At 39.3% G+C, this 23,354-nt stretch overlaps 1 protein-coding gene across 2 annotated transcripts in view; it reads left to right on the top strand.

The window, feature by feature from the left end:
* Positions 1-23,354, top strand: part of CKAP2L (cytoskeleton associated protein 2 like) — a 31,086-nt gene that overhangs the window by 1,121 nt on the left and 6,611 nt on the right. For both annotated transcript variants that reach the window (XR_003207329.2, XM_025868204.2), the window contains exons 2-6: positions 849-915; positions 2,378-2,429; positions 10,314-11,569; positions 14,851-15,058; positions 19,719-19,874. Coding sequence is in view for 1 of the 2 variants with exons in the window: in XM_025868204.2 (XP_025723989.1) it covers positions 849-915; positions 2,378-2,429; positions 10,314-11,569; positions 14,851-15,058; positions 19,719-19,874 (1,739 nt within the window). In the remaining variant the exon portion in view is untranslated. The remainder of the gene's footprint in view (positions 1-848; positions 916-2,377; positions 2,430-10,313; positions 11,570-14,850; positions 15,059-19,718; positions 19,875-23,354) is intronic.

The following is a 23,354-nucleotide window of genomic DNA, read 5'->3' as shown; positions in this document are numbered from 1 at the left end:
TGCCTTATATTGTAATTATTGTTTGCTTATTTTATTTTCACTACTAGATTGAAACTTCCTGAAGACAGAAATACTGAATTTTCATTCCCTCACATGCCTTGCTTAGAAAGTCACCATGTAATAGATGTTTGCCACGAACCCCCTAACCTGGCCTATTTTGTCCTTAGGCCCAAAGGAAACCATGTAAGGGTTTGTGACAAAAATCATCATCCCTGTCAGGAAAAAAAAAAAACACAATAAGAACAGGCCAACTGGCACCTGGGTGACTCAATCAGTTAGGCATCGGACTCTTGATTTCAGCTCAGGTCCTGATCTCAGGGTCGTGAGTTCAAACTTCATGTTGGGATCCACGCTGGGCATGGAGCCTACTTAAAAAAATAAAAATTAAATTAAAGAAAAGACCAGTACTGGTTCACCAGCTTAGATGAGCCAGTAACAGATTTTTTTCATGCAAAGCATAATACGTTGTAGCTGAGAACGGTGGCTGTGAGCAAGGACTCTGGAGTTGGATAAACCTGGTTTCAAATCCTAGCTTTGCTACATTTAGCTAGGTAACCTTGGTCATATCATTTACCCTCTAGATTTCAAACAATAAAATACCTCATAGGATTGTTGTGTGGATTGAAGAAAGTAATTTAAGTATGAAGAGCTTAGTATAAGACATGGCATACAAATGATATTGTTGATATAGACATTAACTTGGAGGCAAATTTGTGGGGTTAGGGACTTTATAGCATATGAACCAAAGCCAAAATTATTATAGAAAAGTGCCATCTTTTAGAATATAGACGCATTGGTTAAAATCTCCAGCTAAATTTCTGTTGTTTGTTTGCCTGCCTATTTTGCAGAAGAGCGGCAGAGAAAGCTCCAGGAGTACCTAGCAGCCAAGGGAAAACTGAAGTGCCAAAATACCAAGTGAGTTTGTCTCACACAATTATGCAAGTTTTGTTGCCCTTGTTGCTACTAGCAATTTAAAGCTTTTCAAAACATAGCCCTTTTGGGGCGCCTGGGTGGCTCAGTTGGTTAAGTGTCTGCCTTCGGCTCAGGTCATGATCCCAGGGTCCTGGGATGGAGCCTCATATCAGGCTCCCTACTCAGTGGGGAGTCTGCTTCTCCCTCCCCTGCTCCCCATGTTTGTACTCATAAAAAAAAAAAAAAAAAAAAAGACATAGCCCTTACTCAGACTGCATTGAGATCCTATGATAACTCAGAAAAGGGTGTATTGGTCCAGACATGACAAAAAACCCTGAGCAGTTTAAGCACTATTATTGTGACAGTCTCTAAAGGAAGGGGGAGAAGGGCCACAGTATTACCTACAATGCTGGGAACTTTTCTTATCCCTGCTTTTTTTCCTGGGAAAGTGATTCTTGTGAAGGCTAGAAAAGGCCAAGGAGTTGAATGACCTTGGTTGTTTTTCCTTGCTAAAGCAGGAGAGCCAGTTATAGTCAGTCCTTCATAGCTGCACACCAACATCCTCCAGCCTGACAGTCCTCTTTGGCCATTCTCTTAGCCCTTACCCTTGAGTTGGACAGAATCTGACTGTTTCACTTTTATCTTTTGTCAACATCTTGCCATTGTAGTGTTATTAGTCCCTCTTACTTAACATTGATGTATTTTCTCCTGAAAGAAGAGGGAGTGAATTTTTACAAAGTTAGTTTTGACCTTTATTTTTGTTTCCTTTTACTTTGGGGTTTTACTCAACTCTATTTCCTCGATTAAATAAATCTAATTCATTTATTCAACAAATACTCCAGGGTTTATGTTCAAGATGGGGAAAACTAACAGCAAGTCATTATCAAAGTCCCTATTAGTCTGGCAATTGTTTCTGATCCACGCAGATTGAATCCTTCTTAATTCTCCTCTACTTTCCTATCCTTTTTTGCATTTTCTGCTCATTGGCTAGATTTCATATGTGCTCCTGTTTTTTTAATTATATCTTTTTTTCACCCCTGAATATTCATTATCTGAAGATACTTAAAACAAGGACATTTTTCAAAGAAGCTGTTAATTACCTTACTTGACATTGTATCTCTAGTACCTGGCATATTGCAGTGTTCAAGGAATGATGTTTGGATGAACTTTGCAAATATGAAGAAAACATATTTCGTTAATCTTGTTAGAATGCTGTATTTATGCATAGGACATCTCTGAAAGGATCACGAAAAAATGGGTAAGAGTGGTGTGGTCACTGAGGAGTAGAATAGCAGGACTAAGAAAGGGATAATAAGACTTTATTGCATATAATTTTGAATTATTTTACTATATACAGAAATTCCAATGATTTAAAATTCTAATCATAATAAATTTTAATCACTATACTTCCCAAGCCTTGCTGATCCTTCTGTACTAAGAATTAATCTCATTTTATCTTTTATAGGCCTTATCTAAAAGCCAAGAATAATTGTCTGAATCCTCTACCTTCTAAATCTGTAAGTAGAAATTAGTCTTTTAAAAAATAATCATTTGGGCACCTGGGTGGCTCAGATGGTTGGGCGTCTGCCTTCGGCTCGGGTCATGGTCCCGGGGTCCTGGGATTGAGTCCCGCATCGGGCTCCCTGCTCGGCGGGGAGCCTGCTTCTCCCTCTGCTTCTCTCTCTCTCTTTCTCTGTCTCTCATGAATAAATAAATAAAATCTTTTAAAAAAATAAAATAAAAATAATAATCATTTGGGGGGTGCCTGGGTGACTCAGTCGGGTAAGAGGCTGACTTGATTTCAGCTCAGGTCATGATCTCAGGGTCATGCCATCGAGCCCCACATCAGCCTCTCCACTCAGCACGGAGTCAGCTTGAGATTCTCTCCCTCTGCCCCTCCCCCTACTCATGTACACTCTCCCTCTCTCTCTCTAAAATAAATAAATGAAGCAAATCTTTAAAAAATAATCATCGGGCACCTGGGTGGCTCAGTCTTTAGGCATCTGCCTTCGACTCAGGTCATGATCCCAGGGTCCTGGGATCAAGCCCCTGCTCAGTGAGGAGTCTGCTTCTCCCTCTCCCACTCCCCCTGCTTGATGTTCCCGCCCTCACTGTCTCTCTCTCTGTCAAATAAATAAATAAAATCTTTAAAAAATAAATAAAAATTAAAAATAATCATCATCATTTTGGAGGCACCTGGGTGACTCAGGCAGTTGAGCGACTGACTGACTCTTGATTTTGGCTCAGGTCATAAGAATGAGGGCCTGTGGTCTTAACCACTTTGATAGGCTGCCATGAAGTTAAAAGGCTAGTAGTCCTTAAAAGGGAACACCTTTATTGGATCTTACAAGCTACTTAACATGATATGCTTCCTGAACATTTTAATTAAGCTAGATTATGGATAGAGTGGTAAAGGATCCTCACATTTTCAAGGTTTAAATGGAAGAAATTAGCCTTCTGAAAGGCTACATATAACATTATTAGGCACTGTGAAGGATAGAAAATGTATATAAGGCAAAATTGGTACATTATGATTTGAACAGTCTGGAATCACTGGGTTAGACTTCTACTTTATGTGGATTGAATTAGTGTAGCATGCAAGTCTTAAAGGGAAAATCTGCTGGAAAAAAAGCACCTTCATTCAGCGTTCCCAGAGACTTCTCTAAAAGCTGACAATACTTATTTCAGTAAGTCACCTCTTAAATGAGGTGATGCCTATCTATCTTTTGTACCCAGTTGCGAAGATAAAAATTAAGTGGGAAAGGCAAGTATGGGATATGAGGAACTAAGGGGACTAGGCAAATAATAGTCATCATTACAACTGTATAATGCCTTACAATTTATAAAAAATTTATTAAACAGGGCGCCTGGGTGGCTCAGTTGGTTAAGCAACTGCCTTCGGCTCAGGTCATGATCCTGGAGTCCCGGGATCGAGTTCCGCATCGGGCTCCCTGCTCAGCGGGGAGTCTGCTTCTCCCTCTGACCCTACCCCCTCTCGTGCTCTCTCTCTCACTCACTCTCTCTCTCAAATAAATAAAATTTAAAAAAATTATAAAACATTTTCATATCTAATTGTAATAGCTAACATTTGAGTACTTATTATCATCCAGATACTGGGCAAGACACTTTACATACAATATCTCAATTAATATTCAAAACAACCCTGTAAGAAAGGTGGCCTTACAATTTAATGTCCAGATACCTTTGTGAATAAAAGGAGGTACTGTTATGCTGCACCAACGGCCATAAATAAAAACTATCTTGTGAAAAACAGGACGTTATGACACCCTTCCTAGAAGACAGATATTATTGTTATTCCCATTTTATAAATGAGAGGACTGAGGCTCAAGGAGTTTGAGTACTTTGCCAAAATTATACGGCCAGTAAGGGTCAGACCCAGGACTTGAACAAAGCTCTTCTGGCATACTCTTACTGCAGTGTTACTACTCAAAGGAACGCACAAAGTTTTTCATTTTCTGTTTCTATCTGGCAGTTTAATGTATTGAACCAAGATTTGAAAGGATTCCTTGGAGCCATGCCCTTAAATTTATTGAGAAACTGTAATGTATAATTGTTAAAAACTGCCTAGGTCCAAATCCTAAGGCCTTCATTTTCTAGCTAAATGACCTTGGGCAAGTTATTTAACTTTATCTGTAAAATGGAAATAATAGGAGATATCTCATAGAGTTGTTCAGAGGGATTGAGTTAGTGCATACTGAAATACATTTAGAAATGTCTATGCACTAGGCTATATGTTCCTCTGGAGCTGCATAAAGTATCTCGAATGGGTATGCATTTTACAGAATCAATTTTCCAATCTTCAACTTTCACATATGCTTTTGCCTAAAATTGATTTGTTATAGAATATGCCTCACATACAGTTTCTCCTTTCCTACCTCCCTTGGCAATGTCATCCTTCTACCATTTTTCAATTCTTTCATTCTCTGCTGTTTTAGACAAACCAGTCACCCTTAATATGATGCTTTGCCTGGGAATGGGAATACCTCCAGGGTACAAAAGCAAGGGACAATAATGAAATAATGGTGTTGATGTTGAGAAAACCTTTTGCAGTTCAGGTGACTTCCAGTTCTTTGCATTCAGCATTGTCATCTAGCAGAACATTAAAAATAATTTTTTGCTGAGAGATCACTATGTAATTTTTAGCACATGCCTCTAGATGAGTTCAAAGAATTGACTGTTACTGCTGCAACAAAACATCTTCTATTCCCATCTACTTTTTTAAATTTTAATGCTGGTATAGTTAACATACAGTGTTAAATTGGTTTCAAGTGTACAGTATTCAACCATTCTATATATTACTCCATGCTCATCAAACTAAGTATACTCTTAATCTCCTTCACCTGTTTCACCCATTCCCCCTTCACACCTCCCCTTCGGTAACTTTTTTGTTCTCTATAGTTAAGAGTCTGCTTTTTGGTTTGTCTCTTTTTTTTTCCTTTGTTCGTTTGTTTTGTTTCTTAAATTCCACATATGTGGAGTGAAATCATATGGTGTTTGTCTTTCTCTGACTAACTTATTTCACTTAGCATTATACTCTCTATATCCATCCATGTTGTTGCAAATGGCAAGATCTCTTTCTTTTTTATGGCTGAATAATACTCTATTTATATATATACACACACACCACATCTTCCTAAAGATGAGCCACCCAGGTGCCCCTGTTTTCAATTTTTAAAGAAGAGTATGTTTGTATAGTTTTTTAAATGGATTATAATGAGTGTCAAATTTCATTTTATCTTAAAATGCCAATATTTACAGTGTGCCTGAAATTACATCTTTTGCAACTATTTAAACTAACAATGAAAAACGTTAGAGTGCCTGGGTGGCTCAATTGGTTAAGCAGCTGCCTTTGGCTCAGGTCATAATCCCAGGGTCCTGGGATCCAGCCCCATGTTGGCCTCTCTGCTTAGCAGGGAGCCTGCTTCTCCCTCTCCCTCTCTGCCTGCTGTTCTCCCAGCTTGTGTTCTCTCTCTCTCTCTGTCAAATAAATAAATAAAATCTTGAAAGAAAAGAAAGAAGGAAGGAAGGAAGGAAGGAAGGAAGGAAGGAAGGAAAGAGAGAGAGAGAGAGAGAGAGAGAGAAAGAGAGAAAGAAAGAAAGAAAGAAAGAAAAAGAAAAACTTTAGATGTTAATTTTAAAAAGTATGAAAGGGCACAGGGTTTGTCAAAATTATTTTGGGCATATATGAACAAAAACTCTTGAGAAACACTGATAAGATAAGCTCTACAATCTCTCCCAGCCCTACTACAGCCCTTGTTTCATCATACCGTAATTATTTTGTGCATATATCTTTCCTATCAGTGTTCCTCAGGGGCAGTGTTCCTCTCATCTTGCACACCCTTAGAGTCTAGCACAGTACCTAGTATACATTCAGTAAACTCGTCTTGACTTAAACCCTAGTCATATCTTTTGTGCATTTCCTCTCTCCTCTGGCTTCATATGTCCAAAATAAAGTGACCAAATTCAGTTTGAATCAATTGTTCTGTCTTTTTTTTTTAAAGATTTTATTTATTTATTTGAGAGAGAGAGAATGAGAGATAGAGAGCACGAGAGGGAAGAGGGTCAGAGGGAGAAGCAGACTCCCCGCTGAGCAGGGAGCCCAATGTGGGACTCGATCCCAGGACTCCAGGATCATGACCTGAGCCGAAGGCAGTCGCTTAACCAACTGAGCCACCCAGGCGCCCTCAATTGTTCTTTCTTGTACATTCTTTGTTTTTTTGGTGTGTGTGTGTGTGTGTGTGTGTGTGTTTTATCATTTTGATCCATCAGTTCTGAGGTGAGTTGTCAGAGACTAGGAGTTAGAGACTAAAGTTCTAGCTTCAGCCCTTCCCCTAACACCCTCCCTGGCCTTGGGCAGCTCCCATTCCCTCTCAAATGGAGGTGCTCAATTCCAGCCTTGGGGACACCTGGCTGGCTCAGTCAGTAGAGCATTCAACTCTTGATCTTGGAGTTGTAGGTTCAAGCCCCATGTTGGGTGTGGAGATTACTTAAAAATAAAATCTTAAAAAATAATAATAATGATAATAAGATAAAATTCCAGCCTTAATCATCTGTATTTGCATAATGATTGCAGGCTGTTCTGTTAGCCTGATGACTCTTCTAAGCCTAGTTTTTCTCTCAGTGTAGTACTTAAAACTGCAGGACCAGTTCTACCACTTATAATAAATTAGCAAGGTCAGGCTGACCTCAAATAAAGATATAAGAACTGAACAAAAGAGAAAATATTTGCAAGTCATATATATGATAAGAACCTACTATCCAGGATATATAAAGAACTCTTGCAGCTCAACAATTAAAAGACAAATAACCCAACTTTAAAATGGACAAAAGAAAATACTAATAATAACAACAATAATAATAATAAAATGGACAAAAAATCTGAATAGACATTTCTTCAAAGAATATATACATAAATCGCCAATAAGAGCATGAAAAGATGCTCCATATCATTACCCATCAGGGAAATGCAAACAAAAATCACAATTAAATACCACTTCATACCCAATAGGATGGTTATAATCCAAAAAGACAGATAACAAGGATTGGGGAGGATGTGGAGAAATTAGAACCTTTATACAATGTTGGCAGGAATATAAAATGCTACAGTGACTTTGGAAAACAGTTTAGCAGTTCCTCAGAAGTTAAGCAGATTTACCATACGACCCAGCAATTCTACTCCTAGGTATATACCCAAGAGAATTTGAAAACTTTGTGTGAGAATATGCTCACACAAAAGTTTATAACAAATGTTCATAGCAACATTATTCATAATAGTGAAAAAGTGGAAACAACCCAAATGTCCAGCAGTCAGTGAGTGGATAACCAAAATGTGGTATATCCATGAAATAGAATATTTATTCAGCCATTAAAAGTAACGATGTGCATGTGTGCCGACAAGGAGTATATGAGAATTCTCTGTACTTGTCACTCAAGTTTGCTTTAACCTAAAACTGCTCTAAAAAATAAAGCTTATTATTGAAAAATAGTGGTGAAGACTGACACTTGCTACAATACAGGTGAGCCTCAAGAACATTCTGCTAAGTGAAAGAAGCCAGACACAAAAGGCCACATATTGTATGATTCCATTCATATAAAATGTCCAGAATAGGGCAATCTGTAGAGACAGAAAGTAGATTAGTGGTTGCCAGTGTTTGTGGGGAGAGGGAAATGAGGAACGGGATTTCTTTCTGGGGTGATGAAAATATTCTGGAACAAGAGAGTAATGATGGTTATATAATCTGTAAATATATTAAAACTCACTGAATTATAAACTTTAAAATGGTGAATTCTGTGGGATACAAATTATATCTTAATTTTTAAAAAAGAACAACTAGGGGCGCCTGGGTGGCTCAGTTAAGCGTCTGACTTTGGCTCAGGTCATGATCCCAGGGTCCTGGGATTGAGTCCCACATGGGGCTCCTTGCTCAGCGCGGAGCCTGCTTCTCCCTCTGCCTGCTGCTCCCCGTGCTTGTGCTCTCTCTCTCTCTCTCTGACAAATAAATAAAATATTAAAAAAAAAAAAGAAAAAGAAAACTAAGGAATAGCATATGTTTGGAAACTCTGATACCATCATCCCTGCCTCTTCAGTAAGCAATAATGGAATGATCAGAGGTGGATATAAATGTTGGGGCTCAAGGAATAACCCAGCTATGGCCATGTGGCTATACCATCCATCTCCCTGCCTCCCACTTCCAACCCTCCCCTATTCCACCGCCAGCAACACTGCCATACATGTAACATTCCAGAAGAAACATCTTTTTGCCCTTAATGCCACATGTTTCTGGTTATAGACTTTCTTTACACATTTACAAAGTTTACATAGTAATTCTGGGGCGCCTAAGTGGCTCAGTCGTTAAGCGGCTGCCTTCGGCTCAGGCCATGATCCCAGGGTCCTGGGATCGAGCCCCGCATCGGGCTCCCTGCTCCGCGGGAAGCCTGCTTCTCCCTCTCCCACTCCCCCCGCCTGTGCGCACTCTCTTGCTGTCTCTCTCTCTCTGTCAAATAAATAAATAAAATCTTAAAAAAAAAAAAAAGTAATTCTCAACAATATTACCAAATCAAAAGTAAAGAGTGGTAACTCTAGCACTACCATATCTTCCCCCGGAGACAAAGGATCTACAAATCTCTGCCAAATTCTCCATTCTGACTACTTGCTTTCAGAGCAAATGCTCCAGAATCTACAGTGACTTGCTTCAATTATTCACCATACCAATTCTTAACTCCCATCCCTAGTTTTTTAAGTTCTCTACAACCCAGTCCTACCTTTTTCTTTTCTTTTCTTTTTTTTTTTAATTTATTTGTCAGAGAGAGAGACAGAACACAAGCAGGGGGAGAGGCAGGCAGAGGGAGAAGCAGGCTCCCCGCCAAGCAAGGAGCCCGATGTGGGGCTCGATCCCAGCACCCTGGGATCACGACCTGAGCCGAAGGCAGACGCTTAACCTACTGAGCCACCCAGGCGTCCCCTAGTCCTACCTTTCTTATCCAAGATTAAATCACATGACTGAAACATTTACTTGTTAATAAGAGAATCTAACCTTAAAACCCTGTCCTGACTTTACAGATATGACTAACTTTCTACTGAGATGTTAGATTGTCTTGAAAACTATTCCAATGTATCTCAGACATCCCAGCATCTACCATCCATCCTTGCCCCTGATCTCCAGGGATGAGATGAAGGTTCTTGAGTGACACTGTGACCTTTACAAAAGCAGTGTTGTTTAAAAAAAAATTATGTAGCAATACACAGTACTACTAGGAGGAACTTGCGAGGTACCCTAACATAAGTTTATTATGTATATATCTTTCAAAAGTCCCTAGAAGGACACTTCATTTGGGACATAATGGGCATTCAGCAAGTACTTGTTCAACTGAGGCAAATTTATTTTTTAAACAGCAGTTTTTGTATATTCACTGCATCTCTGCTTAATTCTATCAAGCTAAAATATTCTGGTAAATTTCTGACAAGAGCTCAAGTTATAAAGATCATCTAGGGGCACCAGGTGGCTCAGTTGGTTGAGTGTCTGACTCTTGTTTTCGGCTCAGGTCATGATCTCAGGGTCATGAGATCAAGCCCCGCATCAATCCCCATGTCGAACCTTGCATTGGTCTCCATGCTTTGCGCTCAGCAGGGAGTCTGCTTAAAGTTCTCTCCCTCTCCCTCTGCCCCTCCCCCTGCTCACACGCTCTCCCTCTCTCTCTAAATTAAATAAATAGATCTTTTTTTAAAAATAGGTCATCTATTAGTGAGCCTTAATTTTCTCAGATTCAGCTTTCTTAAATGAAATTCTAAATAACTAATTTTTTTTTTACTAATTTTTTATTTTAAAAACTGAGCTATTGTTATAAACTTACTTTTTTGGTATTTTTCTTTGTCTTTTTAGAATATTGTACCCAAAAAGGATGTTATCAATCGTGTTGCTTTGCCTATCAAAGCTACAAGACCCATCAGCATTAAACTCCAACCCAGACCTGCCAATATCACAGAATCCCAAAAAGCAAAGTTGGAGGCACCAAAACTTCAGGGCAAAAGGCTGACCTCAGAATGTGTTTCTTCTAACTCAAACTGTAAGCCTTCCAGCAATAGTCAACAACAGCATAAAGCTGGATCATCCACTATTGGAGAACTACCTAGAAAAACTGTGGGGTCATTTAATATACAAGAATTGAAAACTGTAAAGCAGCAAGTAGCAGATCAAAGAAATACTAAATGTCTAGACTCTGTGGACAATAACCATGTTGAAAATGAACCCTTGGATAGCTGTCTAAAAGAGATGAACAAAGAGAACTTGCCCCAAACCTTCTCAGACTCTGAAAGGAAGCCAAATCCTGAATTATGGACAATAGGTAAGCCAAAGACTAACACTTATAATCAAGTCAAGAGCAGTTTGCCTCCTAAACAAGCCTTGGGCAAAAGTTCAGGGAATAGTGCTATTCTGAAAGGCAGAGTTAATAAACAATTTGTTGGAAAAACACAAATTAGGATACCACCAATAAAGTCACAGCAACTCTCTCGAGGAACAAATCTTGCAAGACCAGGAGAAAAACTCCCAAAGACAGTTCCCTCTCACAATGTTCAGACCCTTAGTAGGAATCAGGCATCAAAGAAACCAGTGGTCAAGGACAGAAAGGATATAAAGGTTAATAGGGATAAATATGAAAGACCAAATGAAACTAAGTTACAGTCACACACTGTTACTGAACAGAAAGTAAAACAAACCAAACCCTGGACATGCCCCAATGTGATTCAGGGGGGCTTTAATAACAGACATCCAAACATTAAGCAAGATCAGAAATCCACTCAACCTTGTTTTAGAACTCGGACATCATGTGCACTGCAAAAATCAAAAGCCATAAGCCAAAGACCTAATTTGGCAGTTGGCAGTTCTAATTCAGTCATTCCAAGCACCCCTAACATAACAGCAAATGGAACCAACGGTAGTAAATGCAGCAACAGCTATCAACAAAAAGCACAGATTTTGGACTCCAAGTTGAAAAAGACTCTTCCCCAGAACCATTTTCTTAACAAGACAGCTCCCAAAACTCAAGCTGGTAACAAAACTGTAAGTGGAAGAAGAGTCCCAAATGGGACCCAGACTAATCCAAATATTAAGAAGAAGATCACAGCAGAGGATCGAAGGTACTTTGCTTAATTCCATAATTTTGCAATTTAAGATTAGGCAAATTGACCATCAGGAATACTCAGGCCATAAATAATGGCTTCTGAGTAATTTTTAGCTACAACCCTGAAAAAAAAGAAGATTGGAAGCAAATACAACAAATACTGACTTGAGAGAGCTGGGTAGGACATACATGTGTTATAAATTATTCTCTGTAATGTTCTGTGTGCTTGAAATAATTTATTTTTAAAAAAGAAATTGAAACAGAATGGTGGAGTAAGAAATAGGGGTTGTAGATGTAGACTACTCGTTCAAGAAGTACCCTGCAGGGACTGAACAGCAATAAAAGAGGGCAAGGTGGAAGGAGCCAGAGTAGTGAATTTACATAGCTAGGAAGTAGGGAGTTGGTAGTCCCTTGTTAAGCAGACCAGTGAATCCAGGAGAGTTATCAGGGAAGAAGGAAAAGTAAACTTCCATGAATATGAGCAGGCCAAGTTTTGAAAAGTAAGCTAAGACATAGAGGAGCAATGAGTTCACATCCATAGTTCAGACAGTAGAAATTGGGATCTCAGGGTGCTGGGGGTTCACATTAACACGAATGTAGCTGGAAACCAAGCTAAAGGATTTCACACTGTCTGCATAGGACTAGATAGAGTCTCACAATGTGGTGAACCTCCCAGGAGAAGTGCCTGTGTACATTTGGGTGGAATAGAAAATAAGGAGATTCCTGACAAGGGTGAAAGGAACATGTAAAATTAGATGGTAGCTAAGAGATATAGCAGGATGAAGTGAGGGCAGGATCTATTCTCTGAATACAGCCCTGAACACCACCACCAAGTTCTCTGCCCTCCTGAAGAGACAGAAAATACACAGCTTCATTTAGGGTGATGTGATTGAGAGAGTGAGCTGGGCTGACTTCTTTAGAAGGAAGGATCAGGGAGGTACTTTCAACAGTAACATCTGGTCAAGGAAAAGGATAGTGGCAAAAAGAAGGATGAGCCTTCTGAGCAAAACGAAAACTGAGTACAAAGACTCCAAGTTGGTGAATGAGGAAGTCAGGGTCCCTCCCCTGGAGCTCATAGTCTAGACCAGATAATGGGATGATGGGTCTTTAAGACAGTGTGTGGAGTGCTGACTGTGTTTGATTACACAAGAGGAATCTCTGGAGAGAGATCACTTACTCATTGATCTAGTGTTCCTTAACACCAACAGTGTGCTGGACACTGGGAGATACAGTGGTGAGCACACAGTCACAGTCTACCTTAATGGAGCTTTTTTTTCTAGAATAATAAAATCATAGCATTGAGGTCCTGGGAGTAAATTGGCTTTAGAAAAAGGTAAGTCTCCTCTTCATTTATGATTGGAAGGAAGGCTGAGAGAGGAAGAATGCCAGGAACATAGAGGAAACACAGGCCAGACATCTCAGCTTCTGTCATTAAGCAGGTGGTTAGCATGAAGGTGAAGGAGTCAGGGCAGTTGCAGCTGAAATAAGCGCTATGGATTGTGCTCTGCAGTCAAGGAGAGAAACGAGGGTTAATTAGTTAGTGACATTCTGGAAAAAGCAAAACCATAAGGTCAGAAAACAGATCGGTGGTCACCAGGAGCTAGGGATGAGGAGCAGGGTTGACTATCAAGAAGCATGAGGGAATTTTTGAAGGGATTATATCTTGATTATAATTGTGGTGGCATGACTTTGTGCATTTGTCAAAACTCACAGAACTGTACACTAAAAAAAAAAAATGTGAATTTTGCTGTATGTTACTGAACACTTGTAGGTTCTAGACACTGAGCTAGGCACTGGGACATCCAAGGTTTTTACCTTCACAGAACTTGCATTCTAATGGAGAAGACAGAAAATCAACACGTTGATGAAATAAAATAATTACACATAATTACCTCTTCAAAGAGGTGTCATTTGAGCAGAGGACTGAATGAAGATGATAATTCAAGACACTGAGACAGGAATGAGTGTTGGTCAAGTAACAGAAGGGATACCAAAGCTCCTGGAGGGGAGAGAGTAAGAGAGAAAGTGGTACGACGTGAGGTTGGAGAGGCAGGCAGGAGCCAAATTACACTGCCTTTCCGCCATGGAAAACATGTTTAATTTTATTCCAAGAGCCATGGGAAGTTTCTGGCAGTGACACAGTCCACTTCACACTTTAAAAACCACTCTGGCTACTGGGCACATGATAAATTTGATGAGGGTGAGAGTGGAAGCAAGGACTTGAGTTAGGAAGGAAGCTGCTATGGCATTTCAAGCAGAAGGTGACAGTGATATGGACTAGGATGGCGATAGTAGAGATAGAAGACTACTGCCTGTACAATGGTATGTCAGATGTGAGGGGAAGAAAGAACTACATCAAGACAACTCCTAGTTCTAGGTCCTAACAACGGGGTAGATTGGGGTACTATTCCCCAATATAGGCTATTTGGGAACAGGTTTGGAGATGAAAATCAAGACCTTTGTTTTAGACAGTATTAAATTTGAAGTGACTGCCAGACCTCAAATAAAAAATACCAACCAGGCAGTGGGTTTTATAAAGTTTGGGGCTCTAGGGAAAAGTCTGGCTTGAAATGTACATCTGTGATTTATAAACATGTAGTAATTTAAAGAAGCTGAAGAGCCTACATTCACATGCTTGAATCCATGCCTCTTGGTACCTCCTCTAACCGTAGTCTATTGACTGCTTAGAAGGAAGAGCGGAGAATGTGAATGGTGGAGGAGAGTGAGGATTAAGATTTGGCCACCATCAGAGACTAGCTACTTAAGACTCCTGAAATTATTGATCTTGTTTAGGAAGAAAGGGGGTCATGTGTGGTCAGGGAAGGCTAAGGAACTGGGCAAAGTGTGTCACTCTGGCCAAGACCCTACTAAGAGCAGAATGCAGGTTTGGTGGATCTGGTTGAATGGCAGATAGAGAGCTTATGGTAAGATAAACGAAGTGCTGAGTTTGTGATCTCAGAGATGGAGGGATGTCTTAGGAAAGCAAGTGCCAGAAGTTATATACAGGTGAAATGAAAATTTTAAGAGAAAAATAATGAAGAATAATCATGAAGTCAAGGAATTTGAAGACTGAGATTCTAGTAATCCCTCTGCAGTCTGCCTTCTTAAGGGTAGGGGCAACCATTGCTGCGATTACCCATTTGTAAATTGTTTTTAATTCCATTCTCCTGACTTTATGTGTAGTTGAAGGTGGATAGTGGTACTCAATCCATGCATATCTTACACTTTGAAAGTGTGACTATAAACAAAAAGAAACCTAAAGCATTTTCTCACCCCCCCCTCTTAATTTTATAACAGGAAACAACTGGAAGAATGGCAGAAATCCAAGGGGAAAATCTATAAACGGCCTCCTATGGAACTTAAAACAAAAAGAAAAATAATAGAGGAAATGAATATTTCATTCTGGAAGAGTATGGAAGAAGAAGATGAAGAAAAGAAAGCACAACTTGAACTGTCCAATAAAATTAACAACACTCTAACACAATGTCTGCAGCTCATTGAGGAGGTGAGTAAGGAGGATAAGCTCCCAAAGCTTTGGCCTAGAGTCTTAGAGTTTTTAAATATTTTTCTTAAATATGGTGTAAGAGATAAACTTGGTCTAAGCAGAAATTCATCTGCTCTTTTTAATATAGAAGAAGAATAGTAATAATAATGATGGCATGCACTTAAATAAAGGCTCTTATATGCCAGGCACTGTTCTAACACTTTACCTATATGATCTCATACATTTATCATAACATCTATTACCATGCCCACTTTACAAATGAAACTGAGGCACAAAGAAGTTGGAAAACTAACCCAAGCAGTCTGCCTCTCAAGGGATCCAAAAGGAATTTTGCCTTCTTTAGGCATCAAGGTCAAGGAGTAAATACTTGACATTTGGACATGAAGCTGAAGTCAAAGGCAAGGTCATGTGTAAAATTAGTTTATCCTGATGACTCTGGGTAGCTATAAATGGCATCTAAACTGTATCTTGGATTCTGCAGATAAGGATAAAGGAGATGGTAAGCAAAGGATATGATACTTGGAGACGCCTTGAAGGAAAAATATATTAATAAAAAGCAATTGGGTAGACATCTATACTAAGGTCCTTGCCTGAAGCAAACCCATTCTGTCCTTTGGCTGGTGGTGTTGGACAGCAACAGAAAAAGGAAACTTTCAATTTAGGTCTACTGCAGGCAATTTTTTCACACAATTCAATTAAACATTAATTATTTCTCTTTTATAGAATTCTCTTTTATAGAATTTTATAGAATTAAAGTTCAATTCTTTTGTTGTTGCTCTTTTATTTTCATTGTATTAAAGAAAATGTATGAATACATTCTTTAACAATTTTTTGTTTTAGATTTTATTTATTTATTTGACAGAGAGAGAGAAACAAGGGGAGCTACAGAGGAAGGAGGAGAAGCAGACTCCCCACTGAGCAGGGATCCTGATGTGGGACTCGATCCCAGGAACCTGGGATCATGACCTGAGCCGAAGGCAGATGCTTAATGGACGGAGCCACCCAGGCACCCCCATGAATACATTCTAATTATTAAAAAAATATTTCAGGGACAACTGGGTGGCTCAGTTGGTTAAGCATTAAGACTCTTGATTTCAGCTCAGGTCATGATCTCAGGGTCATGAGATTGAGCCCACGTTGGGCTTTGCACTGCACCTGCGCATGGAGCCTGCTTAAGATTCTCTGGCTCCCTCTGCCCGCCCCTCCCCCTCTCTCCAAAATAATAATAATAATAATAATAATAATAATAATAAATAGAATTAAAAATAAAAAAATTTCAAACAATACAGAAAATGACTAGACCTCCCCACTGAACCCATCTGCACATGCACACACGCCAATTATACATCCCAGGCTTCTCCCTAGAGCTGACCACTATTGCCAGTTATCCATCCAGACAGCTTTTATGCAAGTACATACCATGTAGGCACATAAAGAAATGAAGTATATAGTTTTGTGAGTTGCAGTTATTTTATCTCAGATTTTTATAGATGTTCTTCAGTTGTCTTTTCTTGTGTTTCTTTAATATTAGTATTATGCTGGCTTTGTCAAATAAGTTGGGCATTTTCCTCTTCTCCTATACTCTGAAAACAGTTTATACAACATGAGAATTATTTTTTCTTTGAAGGTTTGGTAAGAACTTGCTCATAAAGTTATCTGGACTATGGTGCATAGTTTGGGGTATATCTTTTCAATTTTTTCTGTGATCATTGGTCTATTTGGGTTTTGTATTTCCCAAGCTAATTTTAGTAATTTTGTGCCTTTTATTTAAAGATTTCTCTATCAATCTTTTTAAAAGACCGTCTTTGGGGTTTTATTGATTTTTTTTTCTCTTGCATCAATGTCTGCATCTATTTCTATGTTATTGTTTTTAATTAGCCTTTTTAGTTGAAAGCTTAAATCATTTATGTCAGTCTTATTTTCTTAAAAATACATTTTTAATGCTATAAATTTGCCTCTGAATTTAGCTTTGGCCATACCCTTTATGTTTGACAAGATAATGTTCTGTATTAGTCAGAGTCGACTCAGAAAAACAGAAACTGCACCAGGTAGATCTTAATAGAAAGAATATAATGTAAAGGTTGTTTTCACAATGTCTTATGTAAGTTCCCTAAAAGCAAACCCCAAGAGGAGAATTTGTGTGAAAGTAACTTATTAGGAAGAGGATCCCAGGGAAAACAGAGGGGAGTCAGAATGTGGAGCCAGGAAGGGAAGGAAGACAAGTAGGATGTGGTATCAAGCAAAATCCATGGAATATAACTGTGGCACAATCCCACAGGGGAGCTCTGGAGACTGGATCAGACCTCTCAGAGTCATCCTGATCAGGGGTAAAGAACCTATAGTATTAATACTTCCATGGTCATTGATTAATGGCTGCCCCTGGGGAGACAAAAATTCCCAGGCACCCTGACTCTCTGGTACATACAAAGAGGAGCAGATGCTGGCTGTTGGACATGAAAGCACTTTGTGAGCCTGAGTGCACAAAAATGGTAAAGGGACCATCAGAGGAAATATGGGTACTACACACAGAGCTGACAGCAAAAAGGAACCTCAGGTAACAGAAGCACTAACTTCAGGAAGCAGCTATTACCCACTGCATCTAAGGGGAACAAAGAGAGGTTGAGGGTATTAGAATCTAGAAGCTAGGAGAAACAAACTTCAACTCTAAGGAGGCCATACTACCCAGCAGATGCTGGTACCAGAAACTGGAGGAGGGGCCCAGCAGGGCTGGGACTCAGACCTTGAGGAGAGGATGTTACCCAGTTGGTGCTCTTGCCTCTGAAAGAGCACAGTGAGGCAGGATCTGTAAGTGCCAGGAAAAGAGGTGGAGGCTAGAACCAACTACTGTTGCCACAGTGAAGGACCATTGTTGAGGTAGCAAAAGCAAATGGGAAAGAGGAAGTCCCTCTCTTCTCCATCCCCACAAACTCCCTCTAGCTCCCCCTACTGGCAGAGCCCAGTAAGGAGCTGCTGTGAAAACAGTGGGTGATTTACAGAATTCCAGCCCCAGTGTCCCAAAGCAGAGGATAAAAGGTTGGTTTGGAGCTAGGAGGCCATAGGTTAATAATGGACATGCATTTTCATTTTGTTCATCTCTAAATAGTTTGAGATTTCCATTTTGAGTTCTTTAACCCGAAAGTTATCTTAGAAGAATATCTTTTAACTTCCAGATAGAGTTCTGTTTTGTTTTGTTTTGTTTTTCCTGACTGTCTTTCTTCCAACTTTTAATTATAGTGCATTGTAAATGTAGCCTGTATGTGTTCTGCTTGATAGAATTTGTTGAAAATTAATGTCCGATCGGTCGTGGTGAATGTTCCATCTCTTAGATGGATGTTGCAACTCCTGAGTAATAGATATTCCCTCCAGAACTCTTAACTTTTCTTTCATACTCTTCATTTCTTTTTTCTGTCGCACTGAGTTCTGGGAGAATTCCACAGCCAAATTTTCAGCTCGTTGATTTCTTCTTCAACTCTGTTGAGTTTTATGCCTCTTTCATGTAGTGTTGGTTTTCTCAAACATTGATGATTCTTGATTGTGAGCTTACCTTTGGGGCTTCCCCATCTCAGGAGGACTAGGAGTCGCTGCTTAGCTGAGTGTGCCAGTATGTGGGTTTCTGGTCATGGTAGCTCCCCATATTCCTCCTGGTCCATGTCACTGCCCGCTCTGGGTACAAGCCAGAAGGGGACCAAATTAGTGAGGACATTTTAAAGATACTTTTTGTGAGAATTAGCCCTTTTTATATAGGCTGCTTGGATCCCCAACACACACCCCTATGACCCTTGCTTACCTGTGCCATCCTTCATACTTCTGTTAGAGACATATGGAAATTCTACTCACTATTCTGTGTTTACATTATTATGAATATGTAAGAAATATATGAATGTTGATTACTCTAGGGTTTGGTTTGGTTTGGGGTTTGGTTTTGCATAAAAATGTAAACATATTCCTTACCTTCAGCTATGAAAAACATTTTACTATTTGGTCTCATGTAACTCTTAAAATTGAATGACCAGTGTCAAAACTCACTGAAATATACTGTTTATTTTTTTTAAGATTTTATTTATTTATTTATTTATTTATTTATTTATTTATTTATTTATTTATTAGAGAGCGAGCAAGAGAGAAACAGCATGAGAGGGGTAGAGGGTCAGAGGGAGAAGCAGGCTCCCCGCTGAGCCGGGAGCCCGATGTGGGACTGATCCCAGGACTCCAGGATCATGACCTGAGCCAAAAGCAGTTGTTTAACCAACTGAGTCACCCAGGCACCCTGAAATATACTGTTTAAATGGATGCATTTTATTATATGTAAACTGTACCTCAGTAAAATTGAATTTTTTAAAAAATTAAGAAAAAGTGATCAGACTGATTTCTGCATAACTGCCCTGATGAATATTCGATATGAGAATAACAGCAAGGGCGCCTGGGTGGCTCAGTCGGTTAAGCCACTGCCTTCGGCTCAGGTCATGGTCCTGGAGTCCCGGGATCGAGTCCCGCATCGGGCTCCCTGCTCGGCAGGGAGTCTGCTTCTCCCTCTGACCCTCTTCCCTCTCGTGCTCTCTATCTCTCATTCTCTCTAATAAATAAATAAAATCTTTAAAAAAAAAAAGAGAGAATAACAGCAAAATGGTAATAATTACCTCTGGGTATTTTTTTTTTACAGGGTGTACCTTCTAATGCAATATTTACCATATTGTCCAGTATTCCTGAGGTCGAAAAATTTGCTAAATTCTGGATCTGTAAAGCAAAGTTGTTGGCAAGTAAAGGCACCTTTGATGTTATTGGGCTGTACGAAGAGGCCATTAGAAACGGGGCAACAGTGAGTATCTGTCTTGGGTGGATGACTTCCTGAAAATTCTCTCATGTGAGTTGTCTATTGTTTGCCATATGGCAGTCATACGATGTTATGTTAAACTTCTAATTCACTTCATAAAGTTATACACAGATTATGAAGCACAACATGTCCTTTATGTACATTTAATTAAAAATATACTTGCTAGAGGGGCACCTGGGTGGCTCAGTCTGTTAAGCGTCCAACTCATGATTTCAACTCAGGTCATGATCTCATGAGTCATGTGATCGGGCCCCGTGTTGGACTCCCCATTCCCCACTCAGCAGGGAGTCTGCTTGAGATTCTCTCTCTCCCTCTGCCTCTCCCCCACCCACTCACACACTCTCTCTACCTCTCTGTTTCTCTCTCTCTCAAATGAATAAATAAATCTTTAAAAAAAATTTTTTTTAATTTATTTGGTATAAGTAGTGTTTCATGTAAACTAATGGAATCACTGTTCTTGTCAAGTGAGTGTGTCTCACTTTACACTCATTGTAGAAATATGCACTTATGGAAAGTAATAGCATGGAAAGTTACAACATCAGTGTGCAGTACTTACAAAATCATACCTCACCATAAAAAACCTAAAAATATATTAAGCCCAACATATCAATATTCATAGAGCAATAATTCAGAGCCATTACATGAAAAAAATTTAATTCTAAAACATAGTAAAACCACTGTCTCCATATAACTTTTTTTCACAAAGACTGCATCCAACAGTTTTATAACTCTTTTCACTTAAATGTCACTTGCCATGTCACTTTATATTCTACCATACCTCTTCCCATGATTGTTCAAAATCAGAGTTGTACATGCACATAGTTTAAATAGTCAAAACTGTTCAATAAGTTTCTTTCCATAAGGCCTCTGTGTCCCTCCCCTCCCATTTCCCACTTCCCAGAGCAAACTGATTATTTTCATATTCACCTGGATAGTTTCAGATAGTGTGCTTATATTGCTATTTTTTGATTTTTCAATTTTAGACATGATTTGTAGACTTCTAACTATGCAGGATAAGAATTTAACTCTTTCTGACACACACCTGCATGTATCCCCAAGAGACACACCCTGCAAATTTTGCCATCCTTCATATTAGAGTCATATGGAAATCCTGGTCACTGTTATGAATAATCCTGTATTCATATTGTTATGAATATGTAAGAAATACATGAATACATTGAGCCATGTAATATATACTAAGGTTATTTTGCCTTTCAAGCATGACTTTCTGCTTTTCCTGAAGTTAATTATTGTCTTGTTTTCCCTTTGCTTAGTTTTCTGAGTATTTATTAGTATATAATTGATTCCGAACTTTTCTCTAATTGTCTAAATTTCTCAATACCTTTTTTTTAATTCAAGTTAGTTAACATATAGTGTAGTACTGGTTTCAGGAGCAGAATTTAGTGATTCATCACTTACATGTAACACCAAGTGGTGACACAAGTGCCCCCTTTAATGCCCATCACCCATTTACCCCATCCCCCGCCCACCTCCCCTCCAGCAACCCTCAGTTTATTCTCTATAGTTAAGAGTCACTTACAGTTTGCCTCCCTCTCTGTTTTCATCTTATTTTATTTTTTCTTCCCTTCCCCTATGTTCATCTGTTTGGTTTCTTAAATTCTACATATGAGTGAAATCATATGATATTTGTCTTTCTCTGACTTAACTTATTTCACTTAGCATAATACACTATAGTTCCATCCATGTTGTTGCAAATGGCAAGATTTCGTGCTTTTTGATGGCTGCATAATATTCCATTGTGTATATATACACCACATCTTCTTTATGCATTCATAAGTGGATGGACATTTGGGCTCTTTCCATAATTTGGCTATTGCAGATAGTGCTGCTATGAACATCGGGGTCCATGTGCCCCTTCAAGTCAGCATTTTTGTATCCTTTGGATAAATACCCAGTAGTACAATCCCTGGGTTTTAGAGTAGTTCTATTTTTAACTTTTTGAGGAATCTCCATACTGTTTTCCAGAATGGCTTTACCAGCTTGCATTCCCACCAACAATGCAAAATGGTTCCCTTTCTCTACATCCTCACCAACAACTGTTATTTCCTGAGTTGTTAATTTTAGCCATTCTTACAGGTGGGAGGTGGTATCTCATTGTGGTTTTGATTTGTATTTCCCTGATGCCAAGTGATGTTGAGCATTGTTTCATGTATCTCTTAGCCATTTATATGTCTTCTTTGGAGAAATGTCTGTTCATGTCTTCTGCCCATTTCTTAATTGGATTATTTCTTTTTGGGGTGTTGATTTTGATGAGTTATTTATAGATTCTGGATACTAACCCTTTATCAGATATGTCATTTGCAAATATCTTCTCCCATTCCATTGGTTGCCTTTTAGTTTTGTTGATTGTTTCCTTCGCTGTGCAGAAGCTTTTCATCTTGATGAGGTCCAAAATTTCTCAATACTTTTAAAATGTCAGATAGCCTATCAATTTCTTTTTCTTAGAGACCCTTCTCCCAGAAGTTTCTGACATGTTCCAGTCTCGACAGATTGCTCTTTACCACCGTCTTTGCACGTCATCCTGGGACCTTTCACCATCACCCTCACATTCCCGTTTCTATCTGCGTTATCTGTTTTTCTTCTCCAGTGCTTTTCTTCTCTCTCTCTTTTTCGTTGTTGTTGGTGGGGGGGGTTACTTTGGTTTTGTTTTAATTTTATTATTTTTATTTGAAAGAGCGTGTGTGTGTACATGGGGGGAGGGGCAGAGGGAGAGAATCTTCAAGCAGGCTCCCCATTGAGCACGGAGCCTGACTCGGGGCTTAATCCCTTGACCTATGAGATCATGACCTGAGCTGAAACCAAGAGTCTGACACTTAACCCACTGAGCCACCCAGGCACCCCCCTCCAGTGCTTTTCTTCTCTCTCTGTTATTGTTGATGGTAGTGGTAGTTTTATTTTCTTTTGTTTTCTATTCATGACAGGCTTTACTCAGATGCCAGTAAAAACTGGGCTGTATACAAAGAGGTGGATTTGAAAAAGCTCTGGACAGGGCACCTGGGTGGCTCAGTCATTAAGCGTCTGCCTTTGGCTCAGGTCATGATCCCAGGGTCCTGGGATCAAGCCCCACATCGGGCTCCCTGCTCCACAGGAAGCCTGCTTCTCCCTCTCCCACTGCCCCTGCTTGTGTTCCCTCTCTCACTGTGTCTCTCTCTGTCAAATAAAATCTTAAAAAAAAAAAAGAAAAAGAAAGAAAGAAAGAAAAGAGAGAGAGAAAGAGAGAGAGAGAGAAAGAAAGGAAAGAGAGAGAGAGAGAGAAAGAAAGGAAAGAGAGAGAGAGAGAGAAAGAAAGAAAGAAAAGAGAGAGAGAGAAAGAAAGAAAGGAAAGAGAGAGAGAAAGAAAGGAGAGAGAGGGAAAGAAAGAAAGGAAAGAGAGAAAGAAAGGAAAGAGAAAGAGAAAAGAAAGAGAGAGAGAAAGAGAGAGAGAAAGAAAGAGAGAGAGAGAGA

This window comes from Callorhinus ursinus, unplaced genomic scaffold (assembly GCF_003265705.2).
Source record: "Callorhinus ursinus isolate GAN/ISIS: 27379988/994484 unplaced genomic scaffold, GSC_fseal_2.0 scaffold10, whole genome shotgun sequence".
Classification (NCBI taxonomy): Eukaryota; Metazoa; Chordata; class Mammalia; order Carnivora; family Otariidae; genus Callorhinus; species Callorhinus ursinus.
This window is presented reverse-complemented; position numbering and strand designations above follow the sequence as displayed.